Consider the following 20,790-nt stretch of genomic DNA (forward strand, 5'->3'; position numbering starts at 1 on the left):
ACAGGTCAAACAAAGCAGACATTCGGCAACAATGAAAGTAATGCAGTGTTTTATGCGACATGCTGACTATTAGTTACTAATCAGTATTCTTTTCACCGTTATCACTGTCCGTCGCTGTCAGGTTCTTGGTCGCACTTGCCCTTTTCCACTCATCCTGCTGCCCCAGTTTGGAGGCTACTGGATAGAAGGGACCAACCATGAGGTCAAAGACCCACCAGAGGCTGAACAACCGCCCTGTGCTGCCTCCCACGTCAAACTGGAGACAAACAGCACCGCCAAGATCTACAGGAAGCAATTCATGGGCAAGGTGAGGATGGGGAAAAAAGGGATCTGGTTTTATGCATTTCTAGTCAGCCATCGATCTTGATTTAATCAGTCTTGTACAGCATCTTGACGTATACAATTGGGCTTCTTAAATTGACTTGCCTGATATAAGTGCTCTGCGTCAATTTCAGAACATGAAGTACGAAAAACTGCCTTTGAAAATTGGTATTAATTGCCAGAGCTCATTTGTGTTGACAAAAAGAGGACTTTTAGTGGGAAAGAAGGCAAAGAAAAAGAGTTTGTGTCTGGGTTATCTATCATTCAGTTACCTTTACAACTACCAGGGCGATGTTTCAGGCACACAGAGCAACATATTGGTCTGCAATCCCCTTAAAAACCATTCACTTTTGTCAATACTGCTACACCGTTAGTATTCTCTCTCAAAGCGATGAAGTAAATACACAACTAAATGTTGCATATATTATGTTATATAATACTCTGAAATGATACTCTTTGATACTCTTTCCGTTAAAAGGGTATTTTGGGGGAGTTTTTCCTGTACTGATGTGAGAGAGGATGTTGCATGTGTACAAATTGTAAAGCCCTCTGAAGCAAATTTGGGATTTTGGGCGATACAAAATAAATTGAATTGAAACAAATTGCCTACTTGTAAATACTGTATATCTGTCATACACCGAAGCAGTTGAGTGTTCAAAATAAGATGGTACCTTGTTTCACACCTTTTCCTCAAGGACACTGCTTTCCTAAATTAAGGGAATAGAAGAAAGTTACTCTCTCTACCCTCTTCCATTTCTGATTTATTATAGCAGTTTGTTGTTGTTTGTTGCTGAGGGAGTATTCATCATGGCGTTTAAGTGTCTTCTGCTTATCTGCCCCCAGGAGCACTTTAATTATTACACCATGGATGCTGCCCTGGGCCACTTGGTCTTTTCCATGAAGTACGATGTCATTGGGGATCAAGAGCATCTGCGCTTGATGCTTCGGTACAGTTCCTATTATTTTCATAACTGACCTGTTTTCTCTCCCATTAGTGCTGTTTTGTCCCCTAGCTCTTAATCACAGTCCTCTCCTTTGCGATACCCTCTGCTATTGTTCTTTTCCTTTACTCCATTTTCCTTCTCTATGTTTCTCTCTCTATGGCTGTTTTCTCACGTTGAACCTGCAACAACTCTGGCTTCAGATGTCCATGTAATGCAGTGATTTTTGGCATTTACTCATAGAGTTCCCAAACAGAACCATCCCATATAGAGTATTTCACTCATGACTTCACTGTTCCACATGGATTAAGTTGTTGTTGTTGTTGTTGTTGTTGTTTTTTTGCTCAAGAATTGTGTTACGTCAGGCAAAAATGACACAGAGGAAGAAGAGCATTCTCAATTCTCATTGAATTTAAAAATGTATTTTCCTTCTTGATTGCTGACAAGAAGGAAAATACGCTAAGGCCTGACCCTGCTGTCTGAATTCAATCTCAGAACGGGCTTCCTAACATCTGGTTTGGTTGACATCTGCTCCATCAAGCCTCCAATGTTTATGTCACAGTCAGGTGAAAAAACTTATCTTGTGAGATGCAGCTATCAAACGATAAACACCTCAGAAATAGCATGTCATTTCTTATTTTAAATGTTTAAATAACTCAATGAATTAATGCAATGTATTATAAACCTACTTGTAATATGTTATAATCGGCTTCTAGCACCGTAAAATTATAGTTATAACAACTTGTACATATTCATAATGACTTATAAGATCAAGTATCATGTTACTTTATAATTGCAGGTCACTCAATTACATTTTTAACTTTATAATGTGATTATAAGTTACTCCAAATAGTAATTGTTTGCTTTAAGTAAAGTAAAAAGTAATTTCACATTTGTATGTTGCTCTTGCATAGATTTAATTACATGTTTTATTCACTTTACTTAAAGCAAACAATGACCACTTCGAGTAACATATAGTTACATGACAATTTATAACAGTGATTATTATGCATAAAATATTACAACCATGGAAATTATATTACACAATGATCCTTACAAAAAGTGTCAGTGAGTGATTATTGTTATAATGCATCATAAATATTTATGAATTCTTATAACTAACTATACAGTGCAATAAATAGATAAAAACATATTTTAAGTAAGTTTAAAATGCACTATGGGCGTCATAGAAAGTGTTTCCAGTAAGACAATTGCAGATTTGTAAAGATCCTGCTTTAGTGTCCTTAGAAACACAACAAAACACACGCCAGAATTCAATAGATATTTTTGTCATTTATGTTTGGGAGTTGTGTAATAACGTGAGTATGAATAGAAGTGTTAAAATATGTTTGTGTGGCACAGTGTAAACTTTCAAGCTCCACTGTTTAAACTACTTTTAAAAATGTGCCACAAAGTGCTCAACTTTTAGCACACTATCTAAGTGTAACTGCTCCCACCTGCCCACTCACCCAAGTCCTCCACTCCTTCACGTTCTGCTAAAGACAGACGAGGGGGAGCGAGGCGGAACTGTGCACACCACATAACCTGCGAATTCATTTTAGCACCCGAGAGGCTCCACTCCAAATTTTAGTAGCTGCATTCCCTCTTTGTTAATGGAGCTTTGGAGTGGATGAGTATGTTGCGAGGCAACAGTCACTCAGCCCACAACGTTTTTCACATTGTGATGTTTGATGTTTTCCTCCAGGTGGGCACCGCCCACAGTCACCCCACCACCCAAGTCAGACTCAGTCCCCCCTCTCAATGTAGTCAGAGTCACTGTCCACATCTAAAGCATCTGTAAGACAACTAGATGACCAGTCAGAATCTCTTTTTTTAAATGTAGCTGTTAAAGATCTATAAACTGTAAAAACTGTTGTATTCCTAAGCACACAGAAGGATCACAGGTTGTTAGGCCCTATGAGAGCCACACTCCTCTGAGTTACTGTTGCTACACCTGTCCAGCTTTCTGCTTACAATTATAATTGAGGCAGATTAACCACTAAAATTCTTAATATATATCTTTTTGTTAAATGGCACCTTGATTTCAGGCAAATGTCAGCTCCATCAGTTGAAAATGCTGAGGGACTTTTTTAAAGCTTTCAGCTTTTAAAACGAGAAACTAAAGGGGTCTTGAATATGCACTTGACAGCTACATAGATATTGTGCCTATTTCAGGCAAACACTCACAGCAGTATATTGAAAAGTGAAGAAATATTGTTCGTGTATTGCAGTGTGAATCTAGTAAGAGTAGGCCGTGCGTAAGAATGAAAAGGAAAAACGCAAGATCAGTCCCAAGGTAACCCCGTTTGACTTCGTGCCTCACATATTTGTTCCTGTTTTTATTCAGTATGTTTTCACTTTTACTTTTACTAAGTAAAAAATGCTGGAGTTATTCGAACACAACAGAGAGCAGGACAGAGCGGCTTACGTTACCCTTAGCTCTTAACCAGCTTCCACAGCGTGAGCAAATATTACACAGTGCATGTGCTTGTTGTGAATGGAGCTTTTTTTGTTAAACGTAACCTGTAAACCACCTAGTTAATTGTTGATGTGCCCCTTAGCATTAGTGGTGAGTTAACCCTCGGTTACTACTGAAGGAAATAAGCTGGACTTGCCTTCTATTGGTTTTCTTTTGGTTTCTATCAGTGTAGGTGGCACACTGACCAGATACATTCAAGTTTCTGCAGTTCTTTTATTCATTCCATCCTGCAGTGTTGCCACAGGGCATCTGTAGTCCCTGTTGCGTTGCTAAGTTGTGCTGCCCAGGCCTCTGTGGCACAGTTATGTTAGCATCGTAAACACTTAAGGGTATAGCATGCTAAGTTGCTAACACTCAACAAGTCATTTCTGGTCAGCATGCAGACAGTCATCATTCATATTGTTGATTAAATAACGACTCAAATCATGTATTAATACATTCCATTCAAATTAATTTATTGGTTGTGTGAAACTTCAATCAATCAAATGTATGTTGCATGAGCTCCCATCCATATTACCTGCTTGTCATATGGTCATGGCCAAACTGGCGAACAGAAAGTGAGAGCTTCCAATGGGCTTCATAGCAGAGGGAACTCAGACTGTACCATGTTGAGTAGACTACTGAGAAGTTTTTACTGTTTCAGAGAATAATGTTTTTTTTAAATACCCCAAACAACTTATACTGTTAATATTTATATGTTAAGACAATTAGAATAATGATTGAAGATTGTTTTTGTTGTTTTTACATATGATTGTTATTTGACTGCCCAATTGATTATGCATTAACTTTGGTGTGTGTGTGTGTGTGTGTGTGTGTGTGTAGGAAGAGCTGCTCTTTAAAAGCAAGGAGTAGAAGCTGCTGAAGGGGAGTTCATTGTCGGAGTTGAAGTTGAGTCAGTTCAGGTGCAGACCTGCTGGAGGCCTGCTGCTAGCTGCCCAGTCCACGTGGGCTTAGCCCAACTTTTCATTATTTAGAGCCGTCTGCTTCACTTTCTCCAACTCTGGAATGATATCCCAGTCTCCGTAGTTTTAAGGAACTTCTTAAAACTCACTGTCACTGTATGTTCCTACAATGTTATGTGCTTTTACGCCTGATGTTTTAGTTTTTATCTGGCGCTTTGGGTCCAGAAAAGTACTTTACATACAGAATGTATTTTCTATTTAAGTATTTATAATTTTTTAAGAATAATTATAAAGCAATTACAAGGAAAGGTCCCCTTTGAATTGGCAGTTCATTTGAATGCTAAACATCAAAGAAAGAAAACACTGAAGGATTGCTTGAACAGTGAGCGTTTTAACTTTTCAAACTGTTTGTCTTTCAGCACAAAGCTAAGAACTTACCACGATGTCATTCCCATTTCCTGCCTTACCGAGTTCCCCAATGTGGTTCAGATGGCCAAGGTAGGCATTTATTATCGCAAAGAATATATTGTTTAAAAAATAAAGTATTTTAGCCTTTAAGTGAGAAAAGATGAATGTTCTTTTTCACCGACAGCTTGTTTGTGAAGAGGTCAACGTGGATCGGTTTTATCCTGTCCTCTACCCAAAGGTATAGGCACTAATCCTCATTTCCAAATAGAACTCTCTTGCTATCCGCCAACATCGCATCTCCGTGAACATCACTGAAAATGTTCTGTTTTCTCGTCCTCAGGCATCACAGCTCATTGTCACCTTTGATGAGCATGTGATCAGCAACAACTTCAAGTTTGGTGTTATTTATCAAAAGTTTGGTCAGGTGAGTGTGTTCCACAGATACCACTGCTAATCTTCTGCTTTTGAAGTCACGTGTCACTCCTCCTGAAAATGTCCTTTGCTCCTTCCACACAGACATCAGAGGAGGAGCTGTTCGGGAACATGGAAGAAAGCCCTTCCTTTGTCGAGTTCTTGGAGTTTCTGGGCCACAAGATTGAGCTTCATGACTTTAGAGGGTTTGGGCACTTTTCAGTTTGATTTCTTTCAGTTTCCTCAGCAGCAGATTTAAGTGCTTTTAATTCTCCATATAACGCTCCAGCTCATGGCGGTCAGAAGCCATTGATCAGAGTTGGCTTCAAATTAACCCCCGAAGAGGCGACTTAGAATGTCCTGATATTTGCAGTGTTGCTGACATTGTGATTGAGTAGGCAGAAGAAGCGCCCTTGGCATTCCCTCCATGATGGATGAGCGTGGAAGGGCCGGGTCCTCCGAGAGCATGCGCTTATGTTCCACTTGTCCACCGTTTTGTTTGTCTCCTCTCAGTCTTCCTCTCAATCCTCTCTTCACCTTAACTTCTCATTTTTTCTTCTCTCCAAAATCCATTGTCATCCTCTCTCCTTCTTCGTCCTTCTGCCCTTAAATTTCCTCTCCCCTTCTCTCCTTTTCTTCTTCAGGTTTCGGGGCGGGCTGGATGTCACTCACGGGCAGACGGGGACAGAATCCGTCTACACAAGCTTCCATAATAAGGAGATTATGTTCCATGTGTCCACCAAGCTGCCTTACACCGAGGGAGACTCACAGCAGGTATAGTAACAGTACAATGATAAATTATCAGGGTAACTAATTTGTGTTTTCAATGTCCTTCACTAAATTTGTAAAGGCCTCACCTTGTGACTCCTCCACGTGTCAGGGTCAGGTCTTTTAAGTTAATGTTGAGGAAGCAAGATGAATCATTTGAATCTGCAACAGCTTAAATCGGTGGTTAGTAAGGTTGAGAAGAATGTTTTGACATTCTTGCATTCTTGTTGAAATTTAGATGAGGACTGTTATGTATGGTAAATTTGAAGCTATTGCGAGCTCGATATTATACAGGAAACGAGGGAATCACTGACTCTGTCCAAAGGAAACAAAGTCTGCCTACCAGCACCGTAACTCACAAACTAATATGTCATCTTGTTTATTTAATCTGTACTAAAACCAAAATGTAAAAAATAGCATGGTAATTAATGAGCTTTAGAGTTACCTTTGGACAGAGCTGTTTTCAGTCTTTGTGCTAAGCTAAGCTGTCCGGCTGCTGATGGTGAGAGTGGTATTGATCTTTTTGACTAACTGTTGGCAAGAAAGCAAATATACTTGTTTCACAAAATGATCTATCTACTGTATCCCTTTAACAAAAGAGCACGAATATCTAAAAACGTATTTGTAAGTTATACTTGTTTCTTATTACTTATACTAGAATATGCAGAACATTTGCAAAGCAAACATCATTTTTTTTTTAATTTGCAGGTTTTATGTCCTTGAGAAATATATTTTTTTCATTTACCATTTCCACAAGTGTCGTCTACTGGAATTGAAGTGTGTCTGCTGTTGGTTTGTGTCTGAATACTTTCATCTCTGTGATGAAGTGTTGCAGTAAGCTACATTAGTCCAAAAGCTGCTTTTTAACGCCACAAGTGGTTTGAACTTTGTTACCACAGCAACCCTGCACAGACCATCCATATTGCCGAGAAACAGAGGCGATAAACAACACCCACATGGGATGATTCATGAGGGAACTCAAGATAAGGAGGCAAAGTGCAACCATAATGGCATTATTTCAGTCGGGAGAAAGTGAAGAATTAATGTGGCCAGATCTGATTGACTGTGATCCGATTTGAGCGGATGTTCGGCATTAACAGATGTCAAGTGTCTCAATCCGGCCCCACGCTGGCTGAGTTGGTTTTTAAGTGCAAATAAGCCCAGCGATGATGCAGTATCATCCCTCTGCAGCCACATGTGTCCTGTTTCACTCTCAGCCTTCACTGCTGTCTTAGCGATACAGTGTCATCATTAGATATATCATAAAATATAGTCAGGTTGTGCTACTTTCTCCACAAAGGACTTCGCTTTCAGCTCATTTACGTCTATCAAATTGGATTTCAAAATTTAGAACTGGATGATTTCTACAAATTTGGCAAGGGGACGTTTTTCACATCTGCAACAGCATTACATTTTGTGTGGATCCTCACTGTGTGTCATTATGCTGTGAAACTTGTGTTTAAAAGCACTGCAGATGTCTAGCAATAGATAGCTAATAAGAATCTTTTTGGTGATGAAGGAAAACAGTCTGGCATATTGTCGTACATATTTGAGGTGTTAGATCCATTTAGTTTGAACTATTTAAAACATCTACATAATATTTCAGGGCATGTTTCTGGCTGCTATGACAAGCATATTATAAAAAAAAACTAGCCAAGGCCTGAAACAGATGGTTCATTGTTCTCATGTGAGCAAACAGTCTGTCTTTACCAGACATATGCTGTAAATCAATCAGACTGCTAACTGGAGAATAATAATCTGTAACTCCCAGGGTAAACATTCGCTGTATTAAACTGTGCACACAGTTGGTCAACTCTTGAGACCGTGCCAGCTGACACTGCAGCGAACAGGTGGGAAGTGGCTTTGTTAAATGTCCGCACTTTAGTGTGTTAAATAGCCCGATGGCTGACAGAGGGTAATCAGCTCATGCTGCTGCAGCGCAGGTGCCACGGTGTTTACTGAGGAGGACCATGGGAGCTGGGTCTATATTGGCCAAGACCATCTGCACGGAGAACATTTTTGACTGAGCATCTATGTTTGACTTGTAAAACCCTCATATATCTGCTTCCTCTCAACAGGAATGATTTTGGTTGCTGAGCACTGAGCAGAATGTATTTTGACATCCTGATATCTACTCGCATTGTGTTTTTATTTGATTGCTGAAAGGAAAACATTTCTGGGACAGTATTTATCACATCTCAAACAGGATATTCGCCCCAACTGCTGCAAAATCCTAAATACACATATTTTGTCATATTTTTAATTTGATGAATTTTCACAAAAACAGTAAAAAAAAGCTACGGATATCTGCTCTGATATTTACGGTAACATCTTAGCTGTCTAAATGAGAGTTCCTAGCCAAAGGCTATGAGGTGTCAAGCAGAGGAAGTAGGTGTCCCTACTGCTTGGCAACACTAAGTTGTTTTAAAAGGCATTGCTTGGATACAAATGTAAAATTTTGGCACAGTCACTCTGTCCTCCAAGTGCACAAGTGTCCTTTTGGCAAAAGGACACTTGGCCACATTTTGGCAACAAAATGTAGCTATTCAGCAGTGACGAGCCATCTGCAGAATCATAATCCATTTTTGTTTGACTTTGCAGTGCCTCCACTGGCTTTCCGATTCATTAATTTCCCCATCATCAACAGCCTTTTAATGCTTAGGCCTAAAATGGTCTACTCTTGTCAAAAGCTACATCAAATGTAAATAATAATAACAGTAATATATATTTACTTTATTTGTATAGCACCCTTCATACAAGAAGTGGCTGTAATAGCTGTTAAACCCTTAGCACTGTTGGATTTTAGTCCTGTCCACCTCTCTGCCTGGACTATATTTATTCCCAGTAAATCTTCCAGTGCGACTCCTGGAAGTGATTCGGTGTCGGGCGTGCGTTTGAGATGCTCCAACCGGTCATTTTAGATGTTTCCGCTGTTGTTAGTTTTTGTTTTTCTGTGCCATCCAGCTGCAGAGGAAGAGGCACATAGGCAACGACATTGTAGCCATCATGTTCCAGGAGGAGAACACGCCCTTCGTTCCAGACATGATCCAATCCAACTTCCTGCACGCGTATGTGGTGGTGCAGGTGGAGAACGCGTGTACGGACAATGTCACCTACAAGGTTGGTTACAAAGACCGCTAACGTATCAAGAAACTTGTATTGATAGTGAAAAAAAACATTTCAATATTCACTCGTTCATTATTCGGAAGCTTTTGTCTGTGCATCACGTATCACAGCGTGTCACAGGCTGTGCTCACCTGCTTCCTCCTCTAGGTGTCTGTGACGGCGCGGGATGATGTACCTTTCTTCGGGCCTGCTCTGCCTGACCCAGCCATCTTCAAAAAGGTCAGCAGTCACACAAACTCAATTCCCCTTTACAAGCAGACATCATAAACCTTCATTCTCTCCGCCTGTCCTCTGTATTTACCTTCCTCAGGGGCCCGAGTTCCGTGAGTTCCTCTTCACGAAGCTCATCAATGCAGAGTACGCCTGCTGCAAGGCTGAGAAGTTTGCCAAGCTCGAGGTGAGAAGAGTGTTGCAATGTGAATTGAATTATAGAAGTGTGAATGCTTGTATGGTGTGTGTGTATGTGTGTGGGGGGCGAACTTGCAGGCTGACTGTTGTTGTTGTTGTCAGGAGCGCACGCGCTCAGCCCTGTTGGAGACTCTGTACGAGGAGGTGCACATCAACAGCCAGTCCATGATGGGTCTGGGTGGAGACGAAGATAAGCTGGAGAACGGGGCCGCCGGAGGGGGAGGAGGCTTCTTCGAATCCTTCAAGGTACAGCCGCGTCCCTCATTTGGAGAGGCGCACCGTTAATCTGCAACTCCACATGCATGACAGAGAATGGTTATGACGGCAGAAACTTTGATGATGCTTTTTTTTCTTTTTTCTGTCTCTTGGCTGGGATTCTGGGTATTCACACATGAGAAAACAAAGCATAGAACATTTGCACTATCTCAAAGGACCAGTCCTCTGTGGCATTTGATTTCCTCACTTGGCTGCGGCTGCTGAACTCGGGGTGTTTTCACACGATGGTGTGCTTATGTGGCTGGGTGGACCGTCCCGCTGTGTATGAAAGACACCTCCTCTGACTGAGTGCTCCATCAATGACCATTAGGGTGGCGGAGCGTAGCCCGGCCGCCGGGGCTCGGCGGTATAGGAGCTGTGATTGTGTGTGCCTGATGAACTATTTAATGACCCCTCATTAGGGAGCTGATGATGCAGTTTGCATGTCTCCCCATGGGCAACATTCTCCTCGCTGTTTTTCTCTCGTCTCTGCGTCACCAACTGGTTCTCTGCCATCTTTTCTGTATTTCCAATTCAGAAAATATAACCGCCTTTGTCTCAGTCTCTATCTCTAGATCCATTTATTCTCCATACAAGCACACACTAGCTCTGTATGAATATACTCCTGCCCACAAATCTGGTCTCTGTCAAGAGCCACCTTGCAGCCTTTCTCTTTCTCCCTCAAACCTCCACAAATTACATCTGCAGATATTTCCCACTCCACCTCCCCCTCTCTGCCTCTGTCTAACTGTCCTCCTTGCTCACACTGTGTCTCATCTTCCCCTCCCATAACACAAAACCCCACAATATACGTAGAATAAGAGATGCGGCTTCATCCTCCTCCACCGCGTAGTCTACACTCTCCCTGACCTTCTGTAAAGCTACATTTCTTTCACGCAGCCTCTCCCTCCTGCCTGTTGACCTGCACTAACCCTGAGTGTTCAAAAATAATCCTGCATACACACATGTAAGCACAAACCACGATGTGCACACACAAATACACACACGTCTATATACACACATTTGTGTCCTGAGATTTAACACATTGATTCCAAAATATTCACACATATTAGCACTTGTAGTATGTAGTCATACTGACAATATGACATACTGACCTTCGTTTCAAAATAATGGCCAATTGGAGCAAAGCTGTTTTAAAAAGTTGACATTTTTCTGAACTTTTTACATTGCATGAAACGCATGCAAATGTAATATGGTTATAATACATATTAAGTATTTCGTGACAGGCCTTTTTGACAGCTTAAATTTGACCTGCAACCCAGTCACCAGGAAAAATGTAAGAATCGTAGGTTTCTGCAAACCACAGTTTGCCACGGTCAGAGCAAGTGGTGCAGTGTATCGAGTGTCCCTTATTGAAAGTTACTTGGTAAAATAACGAGTATTTCAAGAGAGAAACAGTCCTCTAAGGGCAGATGGGAGTCATGGTGGATGGTTCAAATAAACACAGGACATCCACCCAGGAGACCGTTGTTTGTGTCCCGTGTGAAACCAAAAGTTAACGTTGAAGTTATGCTTTTTACATAACGCTACGTAAGAAAATCCACTAAGCGTGGTTATTTATTTACATGAGATACGCTGTTACGATGCGCTGTTACGATGCGCTGTTACGATGCGCTGTTACGATGCGCTGTTACGATACGCTGTAACGATACGCTGTAACGATACGCTGTTACGATACGCTGTTACGATACGCTGTTACGATACGCTGTAACGATACGCTGTAACGATACGCTGTTACGATACGCTGTTACGATACGCTGATACGATACGCTGTTACGATACGTTGTTATAAGTTGTTACATAATTTTTTTAACACAAACTATGATGTTCTTTCGAACCTTAACCAAGTAGTTTTGTTGCCTAAACCTAACCAATCGTTTAACACCATTAACCACGTGACATTGTGCGTTCCTGCAAGTTTAAGACGAGGCTGATATGAAATGTATTAATAAAAAAACGTCCACATTCTACGTATCTCGTGGTTTGCAGAAATGTACGATGCCAACGATGCCCTGAAAACTGATGCAACTAAATGGAATTCAGCCAACGTTAATTTTAGTAACTACATCTTAGCTTTTTCTATTTTGACATTTAAAAAAAAGGCCTATTACCACCAAATTTTGAGAATATCTAATATAAACGAAAATTACACCAATCTGTGTATTAGCAAAGTATTTACTAACATGTACATGTTGGTCAACTTTCAAAATTGACTTAATTTGGATAAATAGAATTTAGTTTGAGCGTAGAGTCCCACACATGTGGTATATATTGCTTTGAAAATCGGTCAGTGTGCTGCGTTTCCACAAAATATTGAAGTGGATCCACTGACGGTATCTCCTCGTTTCTCTCTGTAGCGGGTCATCCGCAGCAGAAGCCAGTCTATGGACGCCATGGGCCTCAGTAACAAGAAGTCACACACAGTCTCCACTAGTCACAGTGGCAGCTTTACCCACAATCCCGCAGAGAGCCCCAAAAACCCAGGGATTGTAAGTAGCCCATCTTGGTTCACACGATGCCCACCTAACACATACATTCAACATACATTATATTTAAGCCCATTCGCAGGATAGAAGCAGACTGCTCTAACCCCTATTCTTTCTTATATGCAGCACTTTAGCAAATAACTCCTGTTGGCACATTGTATCGCTATCACCAGTATGTCATCATCGAAGCACTTGCTTTCATTCCTGACATTTTGAATTCACTCTTACTTTTCATTAAAGCGGCTTTTATTGATTGCCTTTTTTTTATAGACGGCTCATTTTGTGTTACCATTTAAGCTAGGGTTGATAATATTGAGAAACTAGCGAGAGTGCGATAGAGTATCCAATAATAGTAAAAAACTAAATGATGCCCAGGGTTGCCAACTCTTTTCCAGTGAAAGTCACTGACAGTCCGTGCCTTCAGGCCTCCCTCCAAAGCCTCTCCCCCAAAATCATCATAATGAACGTCAACAAAGAATATTGCTGTTGTCAGCATTCACAGCTGTCAGGCTAGCAGCTTATGGAAAACTCCGGCGACAAGCAATGAGTGTGAATGGAACGATTGGACGTGCTTATTACAGTCCTACGACAGCCACATATTTTTTCCTCTTTTTTTTTCTCAGGGCCTCTAATTTATTGATTGCTGTCGAGGTAAATTTGAACAAATATATGACAATGTTTCTTTCAAGATAACCAACCCTAGCTCTACTGACTGTTTTTCTTGTTTTGTTCGTAAAATTAACAGCATAATTCATTTTCTCCATTTCATTCATTCTCACGTGTTGAGAGATTCTTCACCACCACACAGAGCGACAGTTAGATATGTAGGATGTTGTTAGTAGCCGTCAATGGGAGGTGCGAGAATGTTTGTGAGCCCCAGTCCAGTCTCTATCCTGAGTCATGAAGTGAGCTCAGTGTACCGGCTGTATGACTACCCAGACTCCCTCCCTCTGCACTGTGCTTTTGTCATGACTGTTTCCTCCTGTAAATGTTACAACCTTTTTCCGCAGCCTTGTTGTATTATGTGCATGTGTTATGTGCTATACAGAGAATGCATGGCACATTCCATCAATGGAAGGAGCACACCGTCCTGTTTGTGTCTCTTCCAGGGACGGGGTTAACTACTGTATGTTTTTTTTTTCTTTTAATATTCACTGCAGTTTTGGGATTTGGTTGCTGACAGTATTTTGAATTGGGACAAAATGGACCTTATTTCTGAAACTCATGACTCATAGAAAAGCTAAAAGCTATCTCTTTGGATTCTGTCAGCACTCTTTGCCCCTTTTTTCTCCTGTTTAAATGCTTCAACACAAACCTGTAACCCTCAGGGCAGAAACTGCCGACATGCCTGCTACCTCGGTGTCACTCCATCTCCGGCTGTGTTCTGGGCCCCCAGTCTGCTGTTGCTTCTCTATTTCCTAAATATCTTTTATGTCTTCCCTGTCAGGTCTCGCTGCAAGCTCTTTTATTTTTAAGCTCTTAAGCACCTTGCTGTTAAAATTCTTTGTGCTGTGCATGAGATCTCATGATGTGTTCTTTCCCTTTCTCCCCCCCCCCCCCCCCCCCCCTTACTTTTCCAATCTACCATCTCCTCTCTCTCTCTCTCTGTGCTTCCCTGGCCCTGCCTTGTGTGGCTCAGTCATTGCTTGTTCCAGGGAAAAGTCCCAGTAAATATGGACGCCGAGGCAGCGCCATAGGGATAGGAACAATAGAAGAGGTTCATGTATATTTCTCCCTTCTTGTTTACTGTCTCTGCTGTTAACTTTGCTTTTGTCTCATAATGTCTAGTAATCATAAAGTGTGCAGTCAGTAGTTTCTAGTTTAAAATATGTGGCTGTGAGAGGATTTCACGTATTGATATTCATGTTTGTTTATTTATGGTGTTAATTCTAATTTCTGGCATTCATTCATGCAGTAGTCTAACCTTCTTTTATTCATGCATGACAGTATGGCTGAAAGAGAATTGATCCATCTCGGACTGAGGAATGTTATAGCTACTATATCTAATAAATCTTACCTGTAATGTAAAGTGTTTTTTACAGGCAGATGATTTTTCAGATAATTTATTCGCTCGCAGCAGATTCATGCATTCATACAGTGCTTCATGCATGAATTCCTACACTTTATTTGACTTTTAAATGTGTTCTTAAACTCTGAAAGAGAAAAGTAGGAAATTCAGAAAAGAAAATGTTAACTCGACTCCCACGTATGTTCTTCTACACAGTCATCCATTGATGAATCATACTGCATCTTGAATTAGAAGCATGTACCAGTCATCTTGAAGTTTGAACAAATAAACTTGACAGTCTGACCTGAGTACTTAAAATAAAAGCCACGTAGAAAACCAAACAGGATGCTTGGCAAGACTTTTTATGAGAGAATATGTATATTAATAATTCACTTCTTGCCAGAAGCCCAGAGAATCATGGACTATCATGTCATTCGAGGATGTATTATGCCATCAGTTCATAATTTATTTCGCAGCATGTTTTTTACATGTGAACATCTTCCACTTCCATCTTCCTACCGTGTCATGCACTGCATATAGTTAATGCTGTGGTTGTGTAATGGTTGCACTACCCCCATATTGTGTGTGTGTGTGTGTGTGTGTTTGTGTGTCTGACTCTTCTCTTCCTGCTCACCGTCAGTCATTGATCATTCCTGGGAAAAGCCCAACCAGGAAAAAGTCTGGGCCCTTCAGCTCCCGCCGCAGCAGCGCCATTGGCATCGAGAACATCCAGGAGGTCCAAGAGAGGAGGTGAGAGGACAGAGCAGAGCGGATCAGCAGCGAGTGGGTAGTGAGGAGAGAATTGTGTTGCAACAGATGGAAGCAAGGCGTTAAAATGAGGAAGTCGGCCATTAGAAGACACACTTCTCAAGAGACAAGCTCTTGTTGGACGGCAGTTTTGATGAAGAGGCTGAAATTATCAATAGCTTACTGTATTTGTTGTGCTTCATGAGCGCAGGAACGTATTGGGTTGCCCAGGATATGTGCAGTGCATGCGTGCATCAGCTAACATGCACAGGCTTATTAATGTTTAGAACAAATGACAGATGTAGTATCACATTTTCTGTTGTGAAATCTGAAACTTAAGTGGGAATACTGGTACAGCAGAATCCATATACTAAATAATGTTTAAACCTGTATCAAGCTCAGCTGCACTTCCTAGGATACCCATGTGTACAACGCCGTGTAAACGTACTTATAATGCATTATAATATGTTCAAAGCACTGTATAATCATAGTTGTAAGCATTCTTAAATATCCTTCATGCTTTATAACAATAATACACATTAAAAAAACACATTGAAGGGCCCCTTCTTCAGACTACAACGCATGTTCAGATGAATGTGTTGTATAGTATTTACACGTTTTAATCTCCATCCCTGTCCTGAAGCCGAGAGGTGTCACCCAGCACCATGAGGACACTGGAGGGAACACACTTTTCACAGGAAAACAAATCAGACAACTCCTCCAATCAAAGCTCTCCAGAATTCCCTGCTGCCAGGAACAGGTGACTATTACGTAGATTATTTACACAGTAATAAATGATATACATGCACAAACTAAAGCTAATATGAGACGAGATATGTTTCTAGAAATGGTTATAGTATTTGCACGATATAGCTTTAATTTGCTTTTACTGGGTCTTAAAGACTGCACTTGAACCCATTTGTTTATTGTGGTTATTTTAAAAATATTGTGATATATAGTAAGTTTTGGTAAGTATTGCCCTAGATAGAGCTAATTTAGAGGGTTGCATCAACTACAGAACAGCTTAAAAGATTTACGCTACCTGGCACAGATGCAAACACACTGATGTCACTTTGCTTGAAAGTGCTACCCCGAGGTGCTGTGAAATGAAGATGAAGAATTAATTAACTTTTGGAAGGAAAAGTAATAAATACTAAAATGAAACCCAGTTTTATTCCGCTGCCCGAATGAATTCGGCTTCTGGAGACCACAGGTGTGTGTGTGGTCAGAGTGACCCAGGTGTGTAGTCTGGCGATGTGTTGCAGGGCGCCGTCCATCCCCGAGGCTCAGGACCTTTCCCGCTCCTCCTCCAACGCCAGCAGCTTTGCCAGCGTAGTGGAGGAGCACGAGGCAGAGGAGGAGTACGACACTGGACTGGTGGGTGGAGACGTGCGGAGAGATGCCACGCAATAATGAAAGTGCATACATGCATGCCACTTCCCCAGGGCCCAAACAACAGGCATCTGATGACATATTTAATATTTGTCACATTTTCACTGTGGGGGGGGGGAAGGGGAATAATTCTGTTCCCAAAAACAATTAAAACAAAGGATGTAAGCTGGTTTGATGAATTTCACTATATTCCAATAATGACAGGCGTCCAAAATCTATTGCACAGTAATTAATCCATTTATTTCACTTGCACCGTTTTGCATCTAAAAAGGAGGTAAAAAAAGAGAGAAATGCAAATACAGTCACGGAGTAGCCTAGAGCTGTGGTTATGATTATGCTGTTCCTTGTTATATATTGTTGGTTTAAAAAAGGGAAATACTTCTAAATTCCTTTTCCCCTCCTACAGGAAAGTGTGTCTTGCATTACACCACTCAAGGGAGAGTCGTTTGTGTACAGCTCTGCGGCAGACGACAGTGCGTGCAGTACCAGTCAGGCATGTTGTCCTGGTGAGTTTGGGAGAATAAGCGTCATATTACTGGGTCAGTGATGGCCTGAGGGTGTGAAAAAACAGGCAAGTTTGCAAAGGTTGACCGTTTCACATAATCTATCTGGGGAAATCTAGATGGGGCGGATGTGAGAATAACCTCCTCCGCTTCCCGAGCAATGAATGTGGACGCACCCTTGAATGATACACTTCATCTCACTGATAACACCAGAAGTCTGTGTTAGCAAACTGTTCTTTTACTACATTAATGACGTTTACAATGCTTACAGAGAACAGCAGTACAAATTTATATGTTTCCCACTCAACTTCTGTCGTCCTGCATGTTTAGTTTTTTTTTTCTATCCCTGATGAATCACTTTGAACCTTCAATCTTTTGCATGCTGGGATATCCTTCTTAGACTACAGCTGGCAGCATTATGGGCTTGAGTTTATTAACCATGACGGCCACGCATCTGTCGCCTCCTTTCCAGCAGCGTCTCGTCCTCAGCAGCAGCCGGACGGAGTGAAGACGTCGGAGCCAAAAGGGACAGACAGCCGGCCCAAGACAGAGCGGCCCTCGCAGGAGCACAAGTTCTCATCGGTGAGACAAACCGCTTGCCACCGGCATTAGGTGACACTCAGCTGGCTTTACTCCGTGTTGCACGAAGTCACGGGAAGGAATGTTTCCCCTCGTTGATTGCTTGAGTCATTTATTGAGTGGAAAGACCAAATGTTCACTACTTTTACAGATATGCAATGAGGATAACTGTATGTATGTTGTATATTGTACAATGTCAAGTCTCTATTTTAAGATTTGGCAAGGCGATATGATGTTTGTGTATGCTTCATAACTAGCATGCACTGGTGCCCATCATCAGTACCGTACGCCACCAAACGAGACAGATCAGCACTAGTCTGATGTGTTGGTATTAACTGCCATCTTCTTTCTATGTCTCTTATGTATGCAGGACTGTTAGCCACACTCCTTTGATTACGGCATTGACATCCATTTCCAGGTGAGACATAATGTTGACATAATCTTGGAGCTATTTAATGTTTGGATGCCTATAAAGATTGTTGTTCCTTTTTCTTAATTTGTCACATTTGAACCCCTTATTCCCCTGATATGTCTTTTTATTTGATGTCTGTCCCATGTCTTCTCCTTTGTCTCAGCATTCCCATAAGAGGCATCTTTTGCAAAAAAAAAGAAGAAGAAAAGAGCCAAGGGCATGTGAACTCCACCACTGACGCAGGAGAGGAGCAGAGTTAGAAGCCAGATCAAGAGACCGACAGATCTTCCTTTGTATGTTTGGCGTTGGATCTGCTGCCTATCGTGACAAGACACTCAGCTCAACATGCTCCATGGACACGTCCCTACCTATCGGCCTCATTCCAGCTCCATGTGGAAACCCTCCTTGAACGCTCAAAGCAAAGGAACAGAGACCACCACCACCCCTCCCATGCAGCGCCAACACCGAGCGTCAGCCGTCAGCTGGCTTAGCAGAGTAAGTCTGGCTGCCAGTAAGCTCTGAAACCTGATTCTTACTGTAAACACTCAAATGGTGTGTGTCCTCTTTTAAAAAGGTCAGGATTTGAACTGGGGGGGGGGGGGGATCAAGACCGATCAAACAACCGGTGTTTGTTTAGCTTGTAAAACAGTCTATAGATAGGAGAGTTGCACTCGAGAAAGATGTGTATTTTTAAATGTCAACCTCACATCCCACTGTGATATTGTACATGGGTTTTCACTTTGATGTACTGGGTGTGTGTGCGTGGCTGCCTGCCGCGCCACGTTTTTGTGTTTTACTGACGATCTATTCTTCTTGTTCTGAGTATTCTGCAGTGGATATTTGTTGTGTTTGACGACAGCTTCCATAAATCTGTCGTTTTTGATGGAGGGGCACATCTGTGATGCTGTTGTTGGTGGCTGTGATCGCATCCGTCCTTCCCCCTATAGGTGGGTGAAATATACCACGGAAAAAATGCAATCTGCAATTTTTTTTATTGAATTTCTGAAGAATTCAATCCACAGTAAGTCTGTAGATAAAAATATTTTAACATAACTTATTGATGCTTTATAATTAGAATACAAAGCGTAATTCCTGTAGTGCCCCCCCCAACCAGCAACATGCATCCTCAATCCACATGTCAAGATCCTGCTGTTAGGACCCTTGTATCCAAATACTGTTTGTCACACACCACTTGTTGATTTGATGTGTGTGTGTGTGTATAAAATGGTACTGTGCATGGTGTAAATCTGCTTGCCAAAAAAACCAACCTGTCCTCTGTACACTGGTGCCATGCTTGACAGAGGTGTTTGTCCCCGTGATTTGTGTTTTGTTGAGAAAACCAGCCAACATCTCCAGACGCAGCGCAGCACATTGTCGATAGAGAGCCAAATACCAGTTTCCTACTTTATTTGTAAAGTGTAATATATGTATGTGAACGAAGCACTACATTTTCAAAGTTACTTTGACCTGATTTGTTCGCTGAATATGAATTACACTGTGACTCGTCTTGAAGTTGCCTTCCTGATGATAGTGAGCTGCTTTGAAGGGAGGGTCGTGTTTAAAGGCACTGCGTCGCCAGCTGGCTTGAATGTAAAACTAGGCAGACGTGTATTTATTTATACATGTCCGCCACAATGAATGGTGATACTGTGTTGACTCCCGACTGCAGAAAAACCTGAGTCTGAAACGGCGGAAAAGCTTTTTTCCCCCCATTTTCAGATTGTGACGAAGGAATCGACTTGATACACGGAGTTTATTTCAGTGATATAACTGAAGCGCACTTGAGATTCATTGTCTACACTGAATTAAAGATAGCATTTATTTGTGAAAGTACAAACAAGTTTAAAGACACTGGACCAAATGCAAAACAGTCCGTATGCTGTTTTCATCAAACTGTTAATAGCTACAAATCACAACATTTTGCATCCGACTCCACAGACAAATAAAGAAAAGATGCACTTTTTCTGGTTATAATTACACGTATGTGTATTACAGCCTTTCAAATTGATTTGATTTTTCTCTGGACTCTGGAAATGCTTGAGTAGATGAAGTGCTCCCTCTTGTGGCTCTGTATTATTATAGCACATCCCTGTGTGGTACCATTCATCTAACTGTGCTTGCACTGTATGCCAACGGCCGGTCCAGACAACGAGAACTTAGGAGAGAATCTTCTGTGTGCTTGATTCAAATGATTGTATTTCTGTTTTTGTCAAAATCTGCTGAAGCCCTTGTTCAAATCATTGTAAATATTGCTTTACATCCTTTTTTGTAAATAAAGCCAACGAAAATGTTTAATAAAGATGAAAATGCATAATGGATCAAATGCCTGGGGGAATCCTTTATACATTGATGGTTACTGTGCAAGTATTTAGCAAAACAAAAGTGGCACGTATTGCAAAATGATTGGAAAGAAAATTAAGCTTTTCAAGATTTTAGAGATAACGTAAGGCTTTGACAAGAAAAATATCTCTTCTAACTAGGGCTGGGCGGTATGACCAAAAATGCATATCACGGTATTTTGTAAGATTCTGGCAGTTTCACGGTATATCATGGTATTTTTTTTTTTGCGTTAAAGCATTAATTAATTAACACCGTTCCGTTCCGTCACTTCCTGTTTCCTTCA

General features: G+C 41.2%; 1 protein-coding gene across 13 annotated transcripts in view; it reads left to right on the forward strand.

The window, feature by feature from the left end:
- rap1gapb (RAP1 GTPase activating protein b) overlaps nucleotides 1-20,486 on the forward strand; it is a 94,221-nt gene extending 73,735 nt beyond the window's left edge. For 7 of the 13 annotated variants that reach the window (XM_031871817.1, XM_031871819.1, XM_031871809.1 and 4 more), the window contains 20 exons: nucleotides 122-307; nucleotides 1,165-1,268; nucleotides 5,063-5,141; nucleotides 5,236-5,289; nucleotides 5,392-5,475; nucleotides 5,568-5,668; nucleotides 6,107-6,236; nucleotides 9,195-9,350; nucleotides 9,504-9,575; nucleotides 9,667-9,753; nucleotides 9,867-10,010; nucleotides 12,398-12,529; nucleotides 14,166-14,243; nucleotides 15,175-15,284; nucleotides 15,925-16,041; nucleotides 16,529-16,658; nucleotides 17,080-17,179; nucleotides 17,649-17,758; nucleotides 18,126-18,173; nucleotides 18,331-20,486. In XM_031871817.1, the coding sequence (XP_031727677.1) occupies nucleotides 122-307; nucleotides 1,165-1,268; nucleotides 5,063-5,141; nucleotides 5,236-5,289; nucleotides 5,392-5,475; nucleotides 5,568-5,668; nucleotides 6,107-6,236; nucleotides 9,195-9,350; nucleotides 9,504-9,575; nucleotides 9,667-9,753; nucleotides 9,867-10,010; nucleotides 12,398-12,529; nucleotides 14,166-14,243; nucleotides 15,175-15,284; nucleotides 15,925-16,041; nucleotides 16,529-16,658; nucleotides 17,080-17,179; nucleotides 17,649-17,758; nucleotides 18,126-18,134 (1,983 nt within the window). In that variant the 3' untranslated portion in view covers nucleotides 18,135-18,173; nucleotides 18,331-20,486. The remainder of the gene's footprint in view (nucleotides 1-121; nucleotides 308-1,164; nucleotides 1,269-5,062; nucleotides 5,142-5,235; nucleotides 5,290-5,391; nucleotides 5,476-5,567; nucleotides 5,669-6,106; nucleotides 6,237-9,194; nucleotides 9,351-9,503; nucleotides 9,576-9,666; nucleotides 9,754-9,866; nucleotides 10,011-12,397; nucleotides 12,530-14,165; nucleotides 14,244-15,174; nucleotides 15,285-15,924; nucleotides 16,042-16,528; nucleotides 16,659-17,079; nucleotides 17,180-17,648; nucleotides 17,759-18,125; nucleotides 18,174-18,330) is intronic. The other 6 variants (XM_031871814.1, XM_031871815.1, XM_031871810.1 and 3 more) reach the window with 5 other exon arrangements.
- Nucleotides 20,487-20,790: the final 304 nt, after the last annotated feature.

The sequence above is a fragment of the Anarrhichthys ocellatus genome, unplaced genomic scaffold (assembly GCF_004355925.1).
Source record: "Anarrhichthys ocellatus isolate YVR2014 unplaced genomic scaffold, GSC_Weel_1.0 scaffold60, whole genome shotgun sequence".
Taxonomy (NCBI): Eukaryota; Metazoa; Chordata; class Actinopteri; order Perciformes; family Anarhichadidae; genus Anarrhichthys; species Anarrhichthys ocellatus.